The sequence below is a fragment of the Dasypus novemcinctus genome, chromosome 28 (genome assembly GCF_030445035.2).
Source record: "Dasypus novemcinctus isolate mDasNov1 chromosome 28, mDasNov1.1.hap2, whole genome shotgun sequence".
Classification (NCBI taxonomy): domain Eukaryota; kingdom Metazoa; phylum Chordata; class Mammalia; order Cingulata; family Dasypodidae; genus Dasypus; species Dasypus novemcinctus.
The window spans coordinates 26747627-26767195 of record NC_080700.1 but is presented as its reverse complement, the minus strand read 5'-3'; the positions used below and the strand labels follow the sequence as shown (position 1 = coordinate 26767195).

Genomic DNA, 19569 nt, shown 5'->3' with positions numbered 1-19569 from the left:
TTACCTCTATCTGTAGTCTGTAGCTTGTATTTACTGTATTTTCCCTGCAAACCATTCCATTATTAACACCATGTATTAGTACTATATATTTGTTATAGTTCACAAGAAAACATTCTCATATTCGTACTGTAAACCACAGTCCATTATTCAACATACAGGGTTCACTGTGTTATATGGCCTCCTGCTTTGTACAGTTGATCCAAAGTGTGCACTCAGTAGCTCCCAGTTCATCAGATCTGTGGTTTCATCAGCTCAGTCCATTTCAGAATGTTTTCATTACTCCAAAAGGGAAATCCTTTACCCCCTTATACCTCTTTTATTGACCCTTAGCACTGATATAGTACCTTCTTTGCCATTGCTGTACAAATACTACAATATTGCTGTTTACTATTGTCAATACAGTTACATTAGTTGAAATTTCCCCATGTTATCTCCATATTCTTAACATTTTGTAATAGAGGAACATACTTGTATTTGTATTGTTAACCATAATCATCATCCACCACTAAAAACACTGTTATACCGTCCCTAGATATCCTCTAGCTTGCTTTCAATTGGCATTAACCCCCCCAGACTACCCCTTTCAACCACATTTAAAAATCATCAATGTTGATTATACACACTATAATGTGTTACCACTAACTCTAACCATTTCCTCACATTTACAATTCCCTTTTCAGTCTAACATATAATCTTAATTTATTTCATTGAATTACCATATGACCCGGCAATTCCAATCTTAGATATATGCCCCAAAGAAATGAAAACAGGGACTTAAACCGATATTTGTATGTAGTATTCATTGCAGCATATACCCAATAGACAGAAGATGGAGGCAAACTAAGTGTCCCTCAACAGGTGAATGGATAAACAAAATATAATATATGCAAACAATGAAATATTACTCAGGCACAGAGGAATAAATTTCTGATACATGTTCCAACATGTTAACCCTGAAAACATTATGCTAAGTGTACTAAGCCAGGCACAATAGGACAAATATGGTAAGATTTCACTTATGTGAACTACTTAGAATAAACAGATTTATAGAGACAGAAAGCAGATTAGAGGTTACCAGGGGCTGGGGGATGGTGGCAGAGGAAGGGAATGGGAGAGTTACTACTTAATGATTACAAAATTTCCATTCTGGGTTATGAAAAAGTTCTGGCAATGGATGGTGGTGCTGGTTGTACAGCCAACACTGTGAATGTTAGTTAATTCCAGTTAACTGTACACTCAAAAATAAAGTGCCAAATTTCATTATACATATGTGTGTGTATAAAAAACACAATAATATCTTTTAAAGAGCAAAAAAAAATGACTGATAAATTTTGGTACAATTGTTGAACTCACTATGAATCCACCTCCCTCTAATATGTATATTTTCATCTCTCCTTAGAATTATGTGGGAGACTGTCAGTTACCTATTGAAGCCCATGTATCTTAACCAGTATAATACTGTTTTACTAATCAGATCAAACCAGTCAGGAAATACTGAGCCCCCACTGTTTTAGGCTGTTCGAATATATCAACAAAGGCAATAGGCAAGGATTGATGTTAGTGTGGGATTAAAGTCAATAAAATAACTAAACATCTGCATTATGTTGAGTGGTGTTGAGTGCTGCAGAGGAAAGCAAAGCAGGAAGTGGGTAAGGAAATTAGGGGTGGGTGAGGGGTGGGTGTGACTGTGCAGCCAAGGATAAGCCTGGGTGTGCCGGTGGGGTAAGAGAGTTAGGGCTGGGTGTGGTTGAGTGTGCAGTGAGAAGAGAGTGGAAGAAAGACTTTGAGGAATTGAGGGGATGAACCAGGTTGACACCTAGGGCAGAGCATCCCATGTAGACGGCAGAGCCAGTGCAAAGGCCCTGGGGCAGGAGTAGGCCTGTGTGTTCAAGACCTGGCAGGGAGGTTATTGTGACTCAAACCAAATGTGTAAGGGAAAGATGTGGCATGTAGCAGCCATTGTCATCAAATTTAGTTGCCTTTATTTGGTGGTTGTTGGTTATTAGTAAAGTAAGGGAAGGAGAAGTTCATAAGATGTTAACTTTTACAGACTTAGCTTTCTTGGAATAGTCAGATTTTTCTTCATATTTATAAGATATCTGTTATGGCATTTATTAAAACATTTCTGATTCATCTGCTTAATGCCCATGACCATACATTCTACAGATTGATTTTACATTATGTGATCATCAGTTCTGCTACAAGAAGCAGTATTGTCAGGAGGGCTGGAAGGTTTCAGTTATGGCAAAAGGTAAAAACGTATTACTTTTAGTGAGATTTGAGAATGGAGGGTGTTTTAGTTTGCTAAAAAGCTGCCAAGGCAATATACCAGAAGAGGGTTGGCTTTTACAATGGTGATTTATATGGCTGCAAGCTTAGGGCTCTGAGGCCGTGAAAATGTCCAGATCAGTCTCTCTTCTCCACCGGGTCTCATCTTTTCAACTTCCTGGTTTTCGTGGCTTCTGTTTTCAGCTTCCGGGGGTCTCTCTCTGTGCCTCTGCATTCCACTAATTACAACCTCCAGCCTCCTCGACACTCTCAGCCTCCAGAGGTTTCTCTCTGTCTCTGTGGTCCCCTCTTTCCATACTCATTCATTTATAGGGACTCTAATGAGAGGATTAAGACCCATCCTGGGTCACACCTTACTGTAGTAATCTAGTCCATCAGTCCCACCCACAATAGCTTCACACCCACAGGTATGGACCTGTTTCAAGACCATGGTTTTCTTAGGTACATCAAGTCGCAAACCACCACGCAGTGGTCAGGGGGAGCTGTTTGCTGATGATAGGGGCTGGATGGAAGGGTTTTGTAGGGCAGGGAGGGGGAAATGAAAAACTGGGTCAGACTGGTAAATATACAGAGTGGCCTGGCATGATGGTCAAGGTGAGGTTAGTCAATTTTTAGATCTTGATGTTTCTGATAGGAGATGGAAGCAATAAACACAGTAGCCTAAAAAGCTATCAACTTGTATCTCTTTTCCATCTCAGTATCAGAGATTTATTTAAAGGTCGTCTTCATGGACTTGTATTATTTGGTTAAAGTAATATGCTTTATAATAGTAATGCCATTAAAAATGTTTAGGATTTAAGATGGATGTTTGAATATTTATCAGAGAGTAACAATGGAGGTAGGACTTACTTCAGCCTACAAGTTGAGTAAAATAATTCTATTTCTTTCTTCAAAATGTGTTTTCTTGAAATTGGAACTGTGAGAGCAATGCTGAATTCAATATAGAAGGAAGAACAATTTTCTATGAAGTTGAACATTTGCTGCTCTTTGAGGAATATTTTGGTGATTTCACACAAAGAAGCTTTATTTTTGGTTTCATGAACAAGTTCTGAAGTGAATAGTTCTGGAGAAGCCATACTAAAAATCAGCATCTGGGATTCCAATATTATGACAAATTTTAAATTTAAAACTCAGAAATAAATTTGTTTTCTATTTTCCCCCACATCGTAAATATATCATTGTATTTATCTAAAGAGGTACCAGAAATTGAACTGGGACCTGGTACGTGTGAAGTGCATGCTCAACCACTGAGTTGCACTCCCTCCACCCAAATCATCTTTTGACAAAGATCATTTGTGTAGATAATAGAAATCAAATCTATGTTTTATAAGATATACTTCTCTGGGATTCATTTTGATTTGTGTCAATTCTTTCTTTCCTTTCCTTTCTTTCTTTTCTTTCTTTTCTTTCTTTTCTTTCTTTTCTTTCTTCTAGAGAAGCTGTGGGTCTACGGAACAACCGAGCATAAAATACAGGATTCCCACACACCACTCAATATTTAACACCTTGCGTTGGTGTGGTATATTTGCCACAATTGATGAAATCACACTACTACAAATATACCATTGACGGTAGCCCCTGGTCCACCCTAGGATCCACCGTTTGTGTTGTGCAGTTCCATGCATCATTTTTTAAAAAATTTTTATTCCAGCAACACTCAAACAACCCACAATTTCCCCCTTTTTGCCACATTCAAATGTATAATTATATATATAATTCAGTGCTGTTATATAATTCACAATGTTCTTCTACCATCATAACCATCCATTACCAAAACACTTCTATCATCCCACATAGAAGCGCTGCACATTTTAATCTTAACTCCCCATTCCCAACTACCACTGCATCCCCTGGAAACCTATATTCTAGATTCTGACTATGAATTTGCTTATTCTAATTAGTTCATATCAGTGAACTCATGCAATATTTGTCCTTTTTGTCTGGCTTATCTCATTTAACACAATGTATTCAAGACTTATCCATGTTGTCACATGCAGAACATCATTCCTTTTTACAGCTGAGTAATATTTCGTTGTGTGAATACATTTCATTTAGTTTATTCATTCATCTGTCGATGGACATTTGGATTGCTTCCATCTTTTGGCAATTGAGAATAATGTCACTATGAACCTCGGTGTGCAAATAACTGTTTAAGTTCCTGCTTTTAATTCTTTTGGTCATGTACCTAGAACTGGGATTGCTGGATCATGTAATTTTATACGTAACTTTCTAAAGGGATCACAGAACTGCCTTCCTCAGTGGCTGCACCATTTTACATTCCCGCCAAAAATGAATGAGAGTTCCTGTTTCTCATCCTCTCCAACACTTGTAATTTTCCACTTTACTAAACTGTAGCCATTCTAGTAGGTGTGAAGTCATAATCTCATTGTGGTTTTAATTTGCTTTTCCCTAATGGCTAATAATGTTGAGATTTTTGCATGTGCTTTTTGGCCATTTTTATATCTTCTTTGGAGAAATGTCTCTTCAAGTCTTTCACTCATTTTGTAATTGCTCTTGTTTGTGTTTCTGTTGTTGAGTTGAAAGATTTCTTTATATATCCTGGATATTAAAACCTTATTGGATATGTGGTTTCCAAATACTTTTTCTTGCCATTGTGTAGGTAGTTGTTTTACTTTCATAGTAAAGTCCTTTGAGGTACAAAAATTTTAAATTTTGACTAGGTATCATTAACTATTTTTTCTTCTTTTGTTGCTTGTACTTTGGGTGTAAAGAAAAAGAAACCATTGCCTTGAAGATGGTTCCTTATAATTTCTTCTAGGAGTTTTATAGTTCTGACTGTTACATTTAGGTCTTTAATTCATTTTGTGTTAATTTTTGTATATGGTGTGAAGTAGGACCCACCTTCATTCATTTGCATATGAAGTTCCAGTTTTTCTAGCATCATTTGTTGAAGAGAGTATTCTTTCTCAATCGAGTGGTCTTTGCCCACTTGTCAAAAATCACTTGGCCATAAATGGGGAAGGTTGATTTCTGAGGTCTCAGTTTGATTCCATAGGTCTACACGTCTGTCCTTGTGCCAGTACCATGCAGTTTTAATTACCGTGGCTTTGTAATAAGTTTTAAGATCAGGACATATGAGTCCTCTAACTTCAATCTTTTTCTTCAAGAATGCTTTGGTTATTCAGAGTCCCTTAACCTTCCACATAAATTTGATAATTGGCTTTTCCTTTTCTGCAAAGAATGTTTTTGGAGTTTTATTTGGAATTGCATTGAATTTATAAATCTCTTTGAGTACAATTGGCATATTAAGATTATTTACTCTTCCAATCCATGAACAAGAATGTTCTTCCATTTATTTAAGTCTTCTTTGCTTTCTTTTAATAGTGTTTTATAGTTTTCTGTATACACATCCTTTACAAACTTGACTAAATTTAATCCTAATTATTCAATGATTTTATTCCTGTTGTAAATGGAATTATTTTTTAATTTCTTCTTCCAATTGGTCATTACTAAAGAATAGAAACATTACTGATTTTTGGGTATTCTTGTATCCTGCCACTTGACTGAATTCATTTGTTGGCTATAAATGCTTTTTTTGTGAATTTTTCAGGATTTTCTCTATATATGATCATGTCACCTGCAAATAGGGCAAATTTTACTTCTTCCTTTCAGATTTGGTTGCCTTTTATTTCTTTTTCTTGTCTAATTTCTATGGCTGAATCTTGCAGAACAGTGTTGGATAACAGTGGTGACAGTGGGCATCTTTGTATTTTTTTCTGATCTTAAAGGGAAAGCATTCAGTCTTCCACCATTATGTACTGTGTTAGCTGTGAGCTTTTCATATATGCCCTTTATCATGTTGAGGAAGTTTCCTTCTAGTCCTAGTTTTCTAAATGTTTTTTATCAAGAATCAGTGTTGGATTTTTGTCAAATGCCATTTAAGCATCCATTGAGATGTCCACCTCTTTTTCCTTTATGTTAATGTTGTGAATTACATTAATTATAAAAAATGGCATTGCTTGTTTTATGCTACTCTATTTTTCCCAGACATTTTGTTGCTAGCTATCAACTGTGGCCTTACACCCTCTGAAACATTTCCAGTAAATCTAGTCCGGAGCACCTTTGTTTCCTGTTGTGCCTGCCAGAAAGAATGAGTTGCAAAATATTCCCCTAACTAAATGAATGCATTGTTCTGCTTTAGAGGATTATTTCATGTTTACCTGCTAGCAAATGGAAAACGTTTGCTAAAGAGCGTTTTTTGCTTGTTTTTACTTAGGGTGTAGCCCACAATTTTTAACAGTAGTCCATCCATCTACACACCTTTGCTTCTCACCCATGATAACAAAACAATATTAATGATGCATGGAAAGACACATAACATATTAACCACTATGATAGTGGGCAAATTTTAGCTAAAAAGCAATATCAAGCTATTATGATAAAAAAAATTTAAAATAAGGGAACTTTCAAACACATTCATATATCATAAGAGTTTCAATTACTGTGTTTTGTCAAGAGATCATTCCTGGCGATCACAATTCTGTGTTAGAATATAGATTTGAAAAGGATTAACAGCTGTGGAACTTTATTAAACTCATGCAGATAGCTGACCCAGGCCCACAGAATCAAAGGCCAAGTAAAGATGATTGTCTTTGGCCTGTGTCTTCATTGTGTGAAAAAGAATATACTAGAGATTAAGTAATAAAGTAATTATGCATAAAATCCAATTACTTCTAGATTGTGGTTAACGACATCAGGGATATTTTGTTTTTGTTATCTGTCTTACCATTAGCTGATATTTTCTTGTTTATTTTATCCAATTAGGATTTTAGTCCCAGTTGAGTAAGAGTCTTATCTCACATTTTTAATAGCCTGGGCACATTGCTGAAGAAATGTGTATTTACCAAAAACTTATTTGTATACTACTGTCCTTCAGAAGTATATCCATTGGATAAGGCACTTGGTGCATTTTTTGTGTTCTTAATTTTCTCATTATTATTCTGCCCTAAACACTTAATCTTTTCTACTAGCAGTCTTCAATTGATCAAAACATGTTTGTGGTGTCAATCAGTGATTTAAAACTGTTTTATCTCATGGAACATTTTTTCCTAAACTAAATTACTATCATGAAAAACCCTGTTCATTTCGTGGACCATTTTGTCCTAAATTAAAGTAAATAGTATTAGTTAAGATGATAAAAAGCCCTTTGGAAAGTGTAAACATTCTTTGGGAATATTATTGTATATATTTAGTTTTTATTATTGCCATTTCCTTGCATAGAGTTGATGATGTGTTTCTGCCAGAAAGTGCTTCACTTCTTTACAGACCCCCTGCCTGCTCTCTTTCACTGCTCTTGAACATGAACTCTGTCAAGGATCTTCCCTGAGGATACACTCTAATCACTTTTGCCCTCTGTCCTACTTGCTGCCCTTCTACCCTCACATTAAGGATTACCTCTCCCAGGGTTCCCCATTATTTCCTCTTTCTGTGCGATGTTTCTCTGAACTTTTAAACTCTGCTGCTCTACATATTCCTGCCTGAGCCTTGGAAACAACTGTGTGTCTCCTTCCTCCATGTTCAGTTAGAGTGTAAGAAGGTAAGGGCAGCGCTTCTTCCTGCATCTTACTGGGAAAGATCAGTATCTGTTGATTTATTGGTTGCAGTTTAGAACTTTAAATGCTTTTTAAAATGGTAAGGGGTAACCTTCTTTGCTCTTCTCTATTCTGTTTTTCTACCTCTCTGCCTTTAAGTTGCATTTTCTCTTTTACTGTTAATTGGGATTGCTAGTTCTTAGGGTAGTCAGGATTTGGCCGATGATGGCTTTTGGAGTATATACATGACCTTTATTTGTAACTTATGTTCCTCTAAAATTCCTGTGCCATTTTGATGTGTGTATTCTTAAAAATATGTAGCATAGAAAAAGGTTTGTTGGTTTCTGTAAAGTTAAGCATATATTTACCTTTTGACCCAGCAATTTCATTCCTAGATATTTAATGAAGGTATTTGGAAACTGATGCTAACAGTAAGACTGCCATGAGAACGTTCACAGCAGCTTTATTTGGTATTATCCAAATAACCAAAAACTGAAAACATAAACATCCCAAATGTCCAACCATGGTAGACCAGATGGACAATTTGTGGTACATTTATAGAATGGCATATTACAGGCAAGAAGTATGAACCAACTACTGAAACATAGCAACATGGATAATTCTCACAGCTATTATGTTGAACAAAAGAAGCAGTGTTCAAACAACTACATGCTGCATGAAGTTTTCATGAAGTTCTAAAACAGAAAGAGTTAATATATGGTGGGAAAAAGTAAATCAAACCTTGGGGGGCAAGGATTGATTAAGAAGAAACATGGACTAGTTTTATGGAGAGATGAAAATGATGTCTCTTGACATAAAGCTGTATGTTATCATGATTTTTATCCACTTCTCAAAATTTAATGAACTGTACATTTCAGATTTGTGTATTTCCATGCTTATAAATTTTGCTGAAAAAGTATTTAAGATATTGATCTTTAGTTAGTTGGTTTGCTATTTGTGTGGTTTAGCATTTTTGAAACTACCTCTTGTGTATTCTAGGCTTATGAAAATATGTAAATATGTTTGGGATGGTGGCAGTCAGATTTCTCACTGTTGGGCTAAGAAATTACAAATATGGAAATAAGGAATACTAGAATGTACTCTGTGGTATTCGATTGGAAATAGAGGTATCAGTATGAACTCTCTGTGAACACACAGAGATAAATGTAAAATACAGAAATATATGCATGTCCTTATATATAGATAGAGAAATACAGGTCTGTATATAGGAAACTTTCTCATATATACAAATTTTATATACATGAGATGACCCTGAAGCAATGGCAGCAATAAGCACATATATTATGCCCCAGATTTGGATTTAATACCATTCTTTACTAACTGGGATCAGGGAGTTTTTCCTTCATTTGTTAGGAATTGAAATGTCTGTTTCTTAGGGCAATATACAAAGCGAGAAAGTAAGGGAGAGTTGTGTTGAGAAAATCAAAAGGACCTGTGAAAAGGATTCAGGAGCTACCCTGAAGGGCTCCTACTAGCCCAGTCTTAGATAATCAAAATAAATAGCCCACTGAATAAAATAAGAATCAGAAAGTCTCTACTCCTAAATGAATGAGTGAATGAGTGAAAATGGAAAATGCTTCTTCACAGTAGAATGCCAAGTAATAAATATATAAAGAATGAAATAAATATAGAAGGAATATATATAATTATATTACTAATATAGAATAATAATAAATATAATAATAATATAAATATAGAAGGAATCACTGCATTCGTTTGCTGCCCAAATGAAAACCTGAATCTAATCTTAAGGAAATTTCAGACATTATTCAGACAATGGATGATGTTTAACTGTGGATTCTTTAAATTCGTAAATATCATAACAATGTTAACTGTTCTGATTATGATAACTGTGCTGTGACTATGTAAGAGGTTGTTCTTTTTTCTTTGGAAATGCACACTGAAGTATGTAGGGATAAAGGGGATCACACAGTTCACCTTGTCCCAGCCCCAATTTCATTCTTGAATCGCCTCTAAACAAAACAGGCTAAGTGGTCTTCCAATCATTTTAAACACCTGATTCACTTTAACAAGTCTGGGAGCATTTGATTTCCTAGATAGATCAGCTCTCAGCTTTCCTTTTGAACCAAGGATAAATACTGCTCCACTCAGTACCCTTGCATCTCATCAAATACTCCCCCCACCCCCCGCCCCGGGAGATTATAGCAGCTCTTCATCTGGTTCCCAAAGTGTGTTCCAAATGCCCCAAGGCACCCCAGAAAATCCTCAGGGATGCTGTTGTATCTATTAAAATTTCATGGAAAACACAATGGCATCTGTAAAACAGAGCTTGGTAGAGTACGCAGTTTGCTTGTTAGGTTGCCACAATCCTTTCTTTGAGGTCGTATCTTTGCAAAGCCAGGTTTTCAGTGATGGCTCTAACCAAAAGCAAGTACTGCATGAAAATCAGTGTGGAAGAGAAAATGGGGGTGGTTGTGGTCAGTTTGATTCCAACTTTTGAGAATGCCCAACTTATTCTACCTTAGAACATTAATTTATCTTCAAATACAAATGTCTCTGGGACACCAGTATAAACTTTTTATAGGTTCCTATAAGAAAGGCACATGAAATGACTTTTTAAAGTTAAAAATTATGTACAAATATAACTTTTTAACCTCATTATTAGGTTGCTATGGTAATTTTCCATTTGTCAGGCCAAAGAATTGAAAGTTTATAGAATTATCTGACCCCTGAGTAAACTTTCTTTACTATGTAGTTTACATAAGGTCATCTTTGAAGTATGGGATTTGACAATTGTTTCCATTTGTTTCCTTTGGCCCTCCTTTTATGAAAGGATTAATGAACGGCAAAATGGCCATAAAACTTAAACAAATAATAAAATATTTTGCTCTTGTAATACTCATGCAATTATAATAGGTAACCAAAGGAAACAGGACATATTAACATATCCTCCTGGGCTAAAGATGAGAATTTGAAGGTTGATATAAACAACAAAAAATTAAAATTAAGTCATAAATTATCATAGAAAGTTAGTGTTGACAGATATTTTAAAGACAGTGTAATTCAACCATCTTTTTACCCAAACGAGGAAACTAAAACCCAGAGACATGAAATGTAAATCTCATAATAAATTATCCATATCCCTGAATGCCCTCTAATTCTCACTTGTGTGTGACAACCTATTTCCTTTCCAGAGGAGATGGAGAACATCTGGTTATTAATCTCAGAAGTGAGTAACAGTATTATTAAAGGGCCTTGTCTCAGAATTACGGTGTTAGAGGAGGGAGTGAGCCTGTGTTATAATTTGAATAAGGACTCTTCTTAATGACGGAAAACCCACTTTAGGCTAGCTAAAGGGCCCCTCTTTCCCAAAGAAAAGGAAATATTCAAAGATTGTATTGATTAGTGTAGAAGAAAAGTCGTGAAGTCATCTAGGGGTTAGAAAGATGTAGAAATCTGTTTGGCTCAGCTCTCCTTTGGGTCTCAGATAAGCTCATTCCAAGGACGTTGGAATAAGGAATATCAAGTGTCCATGGAATAAGGATTAAAAAAACCCCACTTACAGAAATTGTGGTTCTGATTAGTGGTAAGGAAGAAAGATTATGTTAGAGTAGGATATTTTATCTGGAGTTCTTCAAAACTTTTGCAGTAGCTCAAATATGCCCTTGTTTATGGATGATAGAGAAAACAACATAAGCTTTTGTGACCCCATTCAGTGTTGTCGTGTTTTGGAGACACCAGAACTTCAAGTGTTCTGATTTTTAGGCAAATCCTATCATGCTGGTAATAGAGCGAGAACAGGATTTGGAAAACATACGGAGCTAGAAAATAACTGAGAAGTTCTGAGTGATGGTTAATAAAATAAAATGAGTAATTAAACCTCACAAAAGTGGGTCTGTGAGGCCATGGTTTATCATGGTTGAGTGTGCATCAAAGAGGTAGGGTCACCAAGGTTAAAAGGAGGGGAAATCAACAAAAATTAAAAAATAAAATAAAAACAACAGCAAAAAAAGGGGGGGGATCAGACTTCAGATATAGTGGTCAAGTCTCAGAAATACAGCAGATCTGAAAGATCTTTGTCTGAAACGAGAGAGCAGGACTCGCAACAAGGAGAATATAATCTTACAGCTGAAACTCTTTGTGCTGTAGTCTTTCTCCTCTAGTTTCAGAACCAAGGTCTTCAGATGTGAGAGAAGATGCAGGGAGTGGCAACAAAAGGTCAGAGCTTAACAGACAGTAAATTTTGAAGTTTGTGGCAAAGCTTAAGAATTGCTTGGTAGATTTCTATTTTGCTGTATTTGGGTCATAATTACCCATTTCTTTTTGTAGTTCTCTCTACTTGGGAAACTATTCCTCAGATTTCTGCAAATCTCACTTCCCCATACTTTTCCATTGTCGAAATACTCCAGTGTGGTAATTCTGTCAGTTTCTGAGGATTTCTTACAGTTGTGCATTCTGAAACTGGGAAAATGACCATAGGGCTTGATTGATAACCCACTCCATTGGGACTCATTTTTGAGACAGATCTGAGCTAAAACTCCATTGATCACATGATCTCTATAAGTGACTCTGAACTTGTGGAACACAGTGGTGTTTGGGGTCTCTGCGAATTAGTGTCAGTTTAGAGCCAGGGTCCAGTTGTCCCCCCACAGGCAGGTATTTCATTTCCTCCAAAGCACAGTTACCCAGGTAAACGGCTGCAGGTCCTTTAGGGGAAGGTAGAAGGAAGATTAGCACCATAGATTTTTGCTGTTTATCTAGATGCTTCCTCAAAGAGACCTGGCCTCCCCTGTATTTCAGAACTTCTGTATCTATGAATGGCTCAAGTTGTGAATGTGTTGAGGTAAAATGACTTTCTTTAGTGGTGATTCATGTCAGATTTTTGTTTATTTATCCCAGAGGTTTTCTGCTTATACTAATCAAAAATTGTTTTGGTAGACTCTCCAATCTAGTTCTGTTCCAGGGACAATTGTGATCAAGTAACCAGTGTTAAAGATCTCAAAAATCTTGACAGGTCACATCGTTCTGATTATAGCTTCTGTTCTACTGCCCATTATACTTCCAGACCCACCTTGTCTCTAGGTATGAGGTGCTGCCCCTTGGGCCCTGCCCCCCCTAAGACTCCATCTTCTCAGTGGATTCAGGAGACTCAGTTCAATGGCAGCAGTTCCCACTGTCCTTCCTGGCATCTACACCACAGAGCTCTCCAAGGATGCCAGGGTTCCCCCTCACATGAGTGATTCATGGTGAAGGGAGTATCTGAAGGAGACGTTTGGGGGATGGGTAAAGGGGTCTTATGTCATAAACCAACTCTGGCATTACAGTCCCTCGAAGCCTTTGGATATATACCAGGGAAGTTCTGGCATTTCAGAGTCACTTAGTATGGACCATTTCTGGGAACAGATTTTAATTAGCCAATGAGGTAAACTTTCAGAGCCACTTCCAGTCACTGAGTCCAAAATTTCTGCTTAGCATCCCTATGCCTGTATCAACAAATTTGGCCCCATCCAACATTATATTTCTTCTGCCTTCTTCCTGTATCTTTGAGATCCATTCTTCTTTTCCAGGTTTCTGCCCTGATAAATTGGCTAAATCTTGCTATTCTGTTTGGTATGTGTTGTACCTCATGATGTATCAATTTCTAGGGCCTGCCTGGACTTGAGTCTGTTGAAAGGTCAGAAGGAAAGAGAAATGATGGATAAGCAGCAGGCCCCTCCACTTATGTCCCCATCTCATGGAAGCCTTCCCTGACCACCTCTCCCTCTGCCTCTAAATGTACGCACTGTCAGTCCTTCCTACCTAACACATCACCAGCTGTCACACAACATATTTTACTTATTTTTTCTCTTCCAAGTAGAATGTAAGTTCCCTGAGGGCAGGAATTTGGTTATTTTCCTCACTGTTGTATTTCTAGTATCTACAAGAGTGCCAACATATAGTCAATAATTAGTGCATCTTTGTTGGATAATTGTTTGGTTCATCCATTCTTTCATTTTTCTGTTCATTCTACAGATATGTATTGAGCACAGTGCTTAAGAATAACAGCAGCTCTTTGACCTTTAGATTTGAAAGGTATCTGAGTGTTCAAGTAACAGAAAAGTGGCCAAGGGTTGGGAGCAGTGAGGGTGAATGCCAGTGAAGATGTTAGAAGTTGGAGTTCCCAGAGGTAGGCCTTAGCCACGTCTTGTAAGGGGTGGGGGGTCATTTGTTCTTCCAGGTGCGCTGGGAAGCCGCAGAAGTTTTTAAGCAAGAGAATGACAAAATTTTATTTTTAAAATTTACAATGCCAGTTGTTTGGAGAAATAAGCTCAAGAAGGTAGAAGAATATTTTCAGTACTTTAGAAAAGAGAGAATGGTAGCTTAGACTGAGGTGCTAGCTAAGACTTCACTTCCACCTTCTCACAGATCTCTATCTAAACAGCGTTCTTCCTCGTTACTCCTGTGAAGTCTAGTGCTGTCAACCGCTGTTGAACTGCTGCTGCAGTGCCAGGCCCCTTTGTTCCTGCTGAAGAAACAGTGCTGAGACTGGACTAGGGTGGTTGGTAGCCATAGAGATGGAAATAAGTGCACATGCTATATAATGCATCAAGGGGCTTTGTTACATCCAAAGAAATGCACTCTTGACTTTTCTGCATCTTACAGAGCTTCACTCAGCAGACTTCTGTATTCCTTTCTACTGATCAGGTTGCTTGGCATGTTATATATACAACTTCAGAAACAGTTATAACTTGTAATATTTTGATATTTTACTATTAAAAACAGCATATACACAGGCTGTGGCTAATTCTAAATAAGAAGTCAAAGCAGGGAGCAGATGTGGCTTGAGTAGTTGAGCTCCTGCCTCCCACACTGGGTTTGGTTCCCAGTGCTTCCTGAAAAGACAGAAGCAAATGACAAGCAAACCAGACAGAAGAGCCAGCTCAGAAGAGCTGATGTGGTTCAGTGGTTGAGTGCTGTTTTTCCCCCAGCCTTGGGTGCCTTAAAAAAAAAAAAAAAAAAAAGGAAGTCAAAGCAATTTAATTTTCAATCTGCTTTGTTTTTTTTTTTACCATAGATTTGAATCATATTCTATAAAAGCGTAATGAACCACTGGTAAATAAATTCATACATATTAATTGTATGCTTTACCAATGAAGGAGTTTTATTATATTTTATTTTATTGTATTTAACCATATGCTTTCTTATTTTTTTTCTTTTTGTCTGTTTGTTTTTTTTTTAATTCAAAGTACCAAGATACGAATATGCAGGGTGTTGTATATGAACTCAACAGCTATATAGAACAACGGTTGGATACAGGAGGAGACAACCATTTACTCCTTTATGAATTGAGTAGCATCATTAAAATAGGTAAGAAACATTTTGTATTCTTATTAGAAAAACTGAAGCAATGATTCTTTTATTCCATTGCACAAAAGTGTCAGAAAGAATTTACTCACTAAGAGGCAAATGCAAGTTATTTATTTGCTTCTAAATTTGAAGTGAAAATATTTTATTACGGGAGTACCAGAATGAGCCAAAACTAAAATATCCTCAGTTATTGAATTATGCATAAGTATTTGCCTAATGCATAAGTGGAATATAACATGCCTTCTAATTAATATCTAGTTTTCTTTGAAAAGTATAGTTTCATGAATCAAATCACATCTTTATGTTTTAAGGAAGAACAAGCATTTTAAATTTATTCGGGGGAGATGACAGCTTTATGTACTAGGTAAGATAAATGGTTTATATTATGAATGGAATGGGGGAAGTTGCATCAGAAAAGTAATTTTTAGAAGTTTGTACTTTTTTTGCCAAAAAGTTTTTGAAGGACACCCCCATGGCAATTATAGTTTTGTTTAATTTTTATTTGAAAATCAAAATACTCATAACACAAAAGCTAAGTAAACTTTTTTGACATATTTAACTATATGCCAGGCCCTTTTCTACATAACACTAACTCACTTATTCTCATCCCACCTTATGAGGTAAGTAGTCTTATTATCATGGTTTCACTGATGAGGAAGCTACCCAAGGACACAAGAAGTCAAGCAGGAGTTTAAATTCAGTCAATTCCTCCAGGACACATACTGTTAACTACTAAGGTTAACTGCCTTTCAGATGACCCTGAAGTGATTTTGAATATATTAAAGTACATTCTATTAACTGATGCTAATTAGATATGTACAGCTTCCTTCATGGCTGGTGATTGTATTGGTTATTAAGCATTATGAATATCACTTTTGACATTTTTAATACTTTAAAAATTAAATACAATTCCCAAATTTTAAAAATATTCTCCAATAATTCTGAATACCTAAAGTTTGACAAAATCTTATATAAGACAGTGACAGCTATTTGCATTTGAGGAGTTGCATCATAAAAATTGCAATAGGTAATGAAACATACGGGAAAATATTTTAATTGTGTCGAATAAAGCCAAAAATTATTTTGTTTGACTACACAACCTTTGATTATGTTTATTAACAAATTCATTCAAAAAACCTGTATCTGCATCTCACCTTAGAGAATTCATACATGTCTGATTCTTCCATTGAGATTAGTTTCTTCCTTTTTTATTACTTTGGCAGCCACAAAAGCTGATGGATTTGCACTGTATTTCCTCGGAGAGTGCAATAATGTAAGTACCTAAATTTAGATTTTGGTGCTCTCGATAAGAAGACATTATAAGTTTTTTTAAAAATTGTAGACTATTGCATGACAAATGCCTTTACAGATATTAATATGTCATAATTGAGTACTTTAAACTCATGTTGAGTTTTGTTTCTATATATTGCTATTACCAGCTTAGAATTTTACTGATATTCAACACTTAAGCATAAACTCATATAGTTTATTTATTTTGGGGGGATTTGGACTTGAGGTATCATCCTATATTATGAATGGCATTACTAGACCTACTTTTTTATTTTTTAATACTTACATAATGTAGGCTGGGAGCTCAGAGTGGAGAGCCTTTGCCCTTTTCTAGCCATGATATGCAGTAGAATAAAATGAGAACAGCCTTTGAGCATTTTCTCTGTGATTTTTAAGAGTTTTAAGATAGTTCTCACAGTACTGGGACAAGGTTACTAAATGGAAATCTTGAACTGTCAGTGTCCAAGGCCCAGAGCCATTAGAGCGTAGGGTGCAGCTGGTGTACCTTTTCCAGTCTTCTGCAGGACAGGTAGGAGCCCCGTTTTCTAGTTCACCGTACTTAGAGCACAGCCCACTGGTCAAATGCAACATGTACAGATGCTTCAAAAATATTTTAAGATGTTCAATGACTGATACTTGATTTTATGATTTAGGGCATCTGATTGTTAGGGCATTAAAAGACATATAAGCTTGATTCTCTGGACCAGTAATACTTTTATTCATAGCTCAAATGTGTCAAACTCGCTTGTAAATTTGATTGGGAAATTTTACCATGTATTTCTCATGTGTTGGCCAATGTTATTTGAGATTTATTGTTGCAATGTGATATGTCCGTTTTTGAATAATCAAATATATCCTATTTTTATCATGTAAAAGGTTAATAGGAGTAGACATGCAGCTTTCTCTAGATTTTAAGTATTACTCCTGACTCGATAAAACAAGAGTGCAGAGCATGAAAGTAGTTTCACAATAAATATTTATTGGCAGATTTAATTAACTCATAATTGAGCCTCTTCATTTCCACAGCTTGAGTTCCGATAACTTACTTGTTTTTCTTACCTCACAAGATTAAAAGCTCCTTTAGGACAAAGAGCTTTTCTTATTCATTTTTGTATTTCCCCAGCATCTCTCACAATCCCTTTCACTTAAATAGGCAGAAAAGCATGTTTATTGAATTGGCTTATTCGGACCTTACTGCTGCTACCTCCAGATAACTACATTTTAGATGCTGGCAATATTTTTAAATGCTTAAGGTACAAAAATAAATAATAGGTGGATCGTGTTTTTCCCTATTCATTTAAAAACACTTATTCCTAAAATTTTGAGTTTTCCTTAAAAAATTCAAAATTCCGCTCAAAAAACTTTTTATACAGTTTGTAATTATTTTTAGACTCTGCTGATGTGACTTATGAGCTCAGGGTAATAGCCCTGCTGCTCCCTCATGCTTCTTCTCTGAGATCTCCCCCAAACCACCCATCTTGGCAACTGCACCCGTGCGTGTGTCGTGCAGCCTGTCCCACTGATCAAAATGCTTGAGATCAGGGGTGGCCACGAGACCCGAACTGCGATCAAGCAGATTCTCTTTTGAAACCTGGATCCTTGGGCTGCTCACCTGAAGAGAAGTTAATGAAACCTGAGGCCACCACAGTTCACTGCTGTGGGTCGAAGAAGGGTAATTGGAGTGTCACTGTCACTGTGGAACTACAAAAGACCCAAAACCTTTGCATAAAACTGCCCAAAGGGCGTGTGTGTGGTCCTAGGAAAGGAATAGAAGGAGAGGCCATGGCTGGTTACGAAGTTCCATTCCTATCAGAAATGGAATTCCCTGAACATGTCTTTATTCCACCTGCTTTCTTGAGAGACATCATTGCTGAATATAGCATTCAGGTTGATAACAATTCTTTCTCTATAATATAGTCCCCATGTCTGTTCTGCAGATGAACAATCAGCTCTTAGTCTGGCACTCCTTTGGGGATTGTTTTGTCTTTTGCCTTTGTCTGCTTTGCAGCTGCTCTAAAATGTCATTAACTGTAGATTTCTTTATATTTATCTCACCTGTTATCAGTGGTGATCTTTTTTTTTTAAGATTTACTTTTCATTTATTTCTCTCTTCTTCCCTCACCCCCCAGTTGTCTGTTCTGTGTGTCCATTTGCTGAGTGTTCTTCTTTGTCCTCTTCTGTTGTTGTCAGCGGCACAGGAATCTGTGTTTCTTTTTGTTGCGTCATCTTGCTGTGTCAGCTCTCTGTGTGTATGGCACCATTCCTGGGCAGGCTGCACTTTCTTTTGCGTGGGGTGGCTCTCCTTATGGGGCGCACTCCTTGCGCATGGGGCTCCTCTACACGGGAACACCCCTGCGTGGCAGGGCACTCCTTCGCGCATCAGCACTGCGCATGGGCCAGCTCCACACAGGTCAGGGAGGCCCGGGGTTTGAACTGGGGACCTCCCATGTGGTAGGCAGACGCCCTAACCACTGGGCCAAGTCCGCTTCCCTAGTGGCCATCTTTTGACTGAACATTTAGTTCAGACACTTTCAACATTTCTTGAAAATTCTTAGTCATTTTTCTCATGAAATGTTGCTTCTGCCATATTTCTTTTCTGTAGGATGCTGATTAGATATAGATTAGAATTTCATCCTTTGCCCACCATGTCTTTTATCCTGCCTTACACATTTTCCATCTCTTTGATTCTCTGTGTTACATTCTGAATAAATTATTTCTATCTTGCAAGTCATTGATTCTTTTTTGAAGCAGGTATGCTTTGCAAAATGCTTGAAAGTGTTGTTTTAATTTTATTTAATTTCAAGGTGTTATATGTGGTTCTTAATGTTGTTTCTTTCTAATCCATGGACATATTTTCAGTCAGATTTTTTATTTCTTGAAATATATCAACTATATCCTTTTATATTCTGTCAGACTTTATGGTTTTTTTGGGTTTTATTTCATTTGACCCGCACAGGTGGTAGCTTAATTTGCTAAGGTCTTTTTTGTATTGTTTTTGTTTTGTTTTTTACTGTGAATCATATTCTTCTGTGGGCCCTTTTAAATGGAAATGCTAGAGGCTCTTGTTGAATCTTCTTTCCAGTTCCTTGCCCAGAGATTGGATATGTAT

General features: G+C 36.7%; 1 protein-coding gene across 8 annotated transcripts in view; it reads left to right on the top strand.

The window, feature by feature from the left end:
- Positions 1-19569, top strand: part of PDE10A (phosphodiesterase 10A) — a 763936-nt gene that overhangs the window by 614884 nt on the left and 129483 nt on the right. For 7 of the 8 annotated variants that reach the window (XM_004465920.5, XM_058289686.2, XM_071212528.1 and 4 more), the window contains 2 exons: positions 15050-15170; positions 16394-16443. In XM_004465920.5, the coding sequence (XP_004465977.2) occupies positions 15050-15170; positions 16394-16443 (171 nt within the window). Of the gene's footprint in view, positions 1-13910; positions 13990-15049; positions 15171-16393; positions 16444-19569 lie in introns of those variants that run through there. The other variant, XM_058289690.2, reaches the window with a different exon arrangement.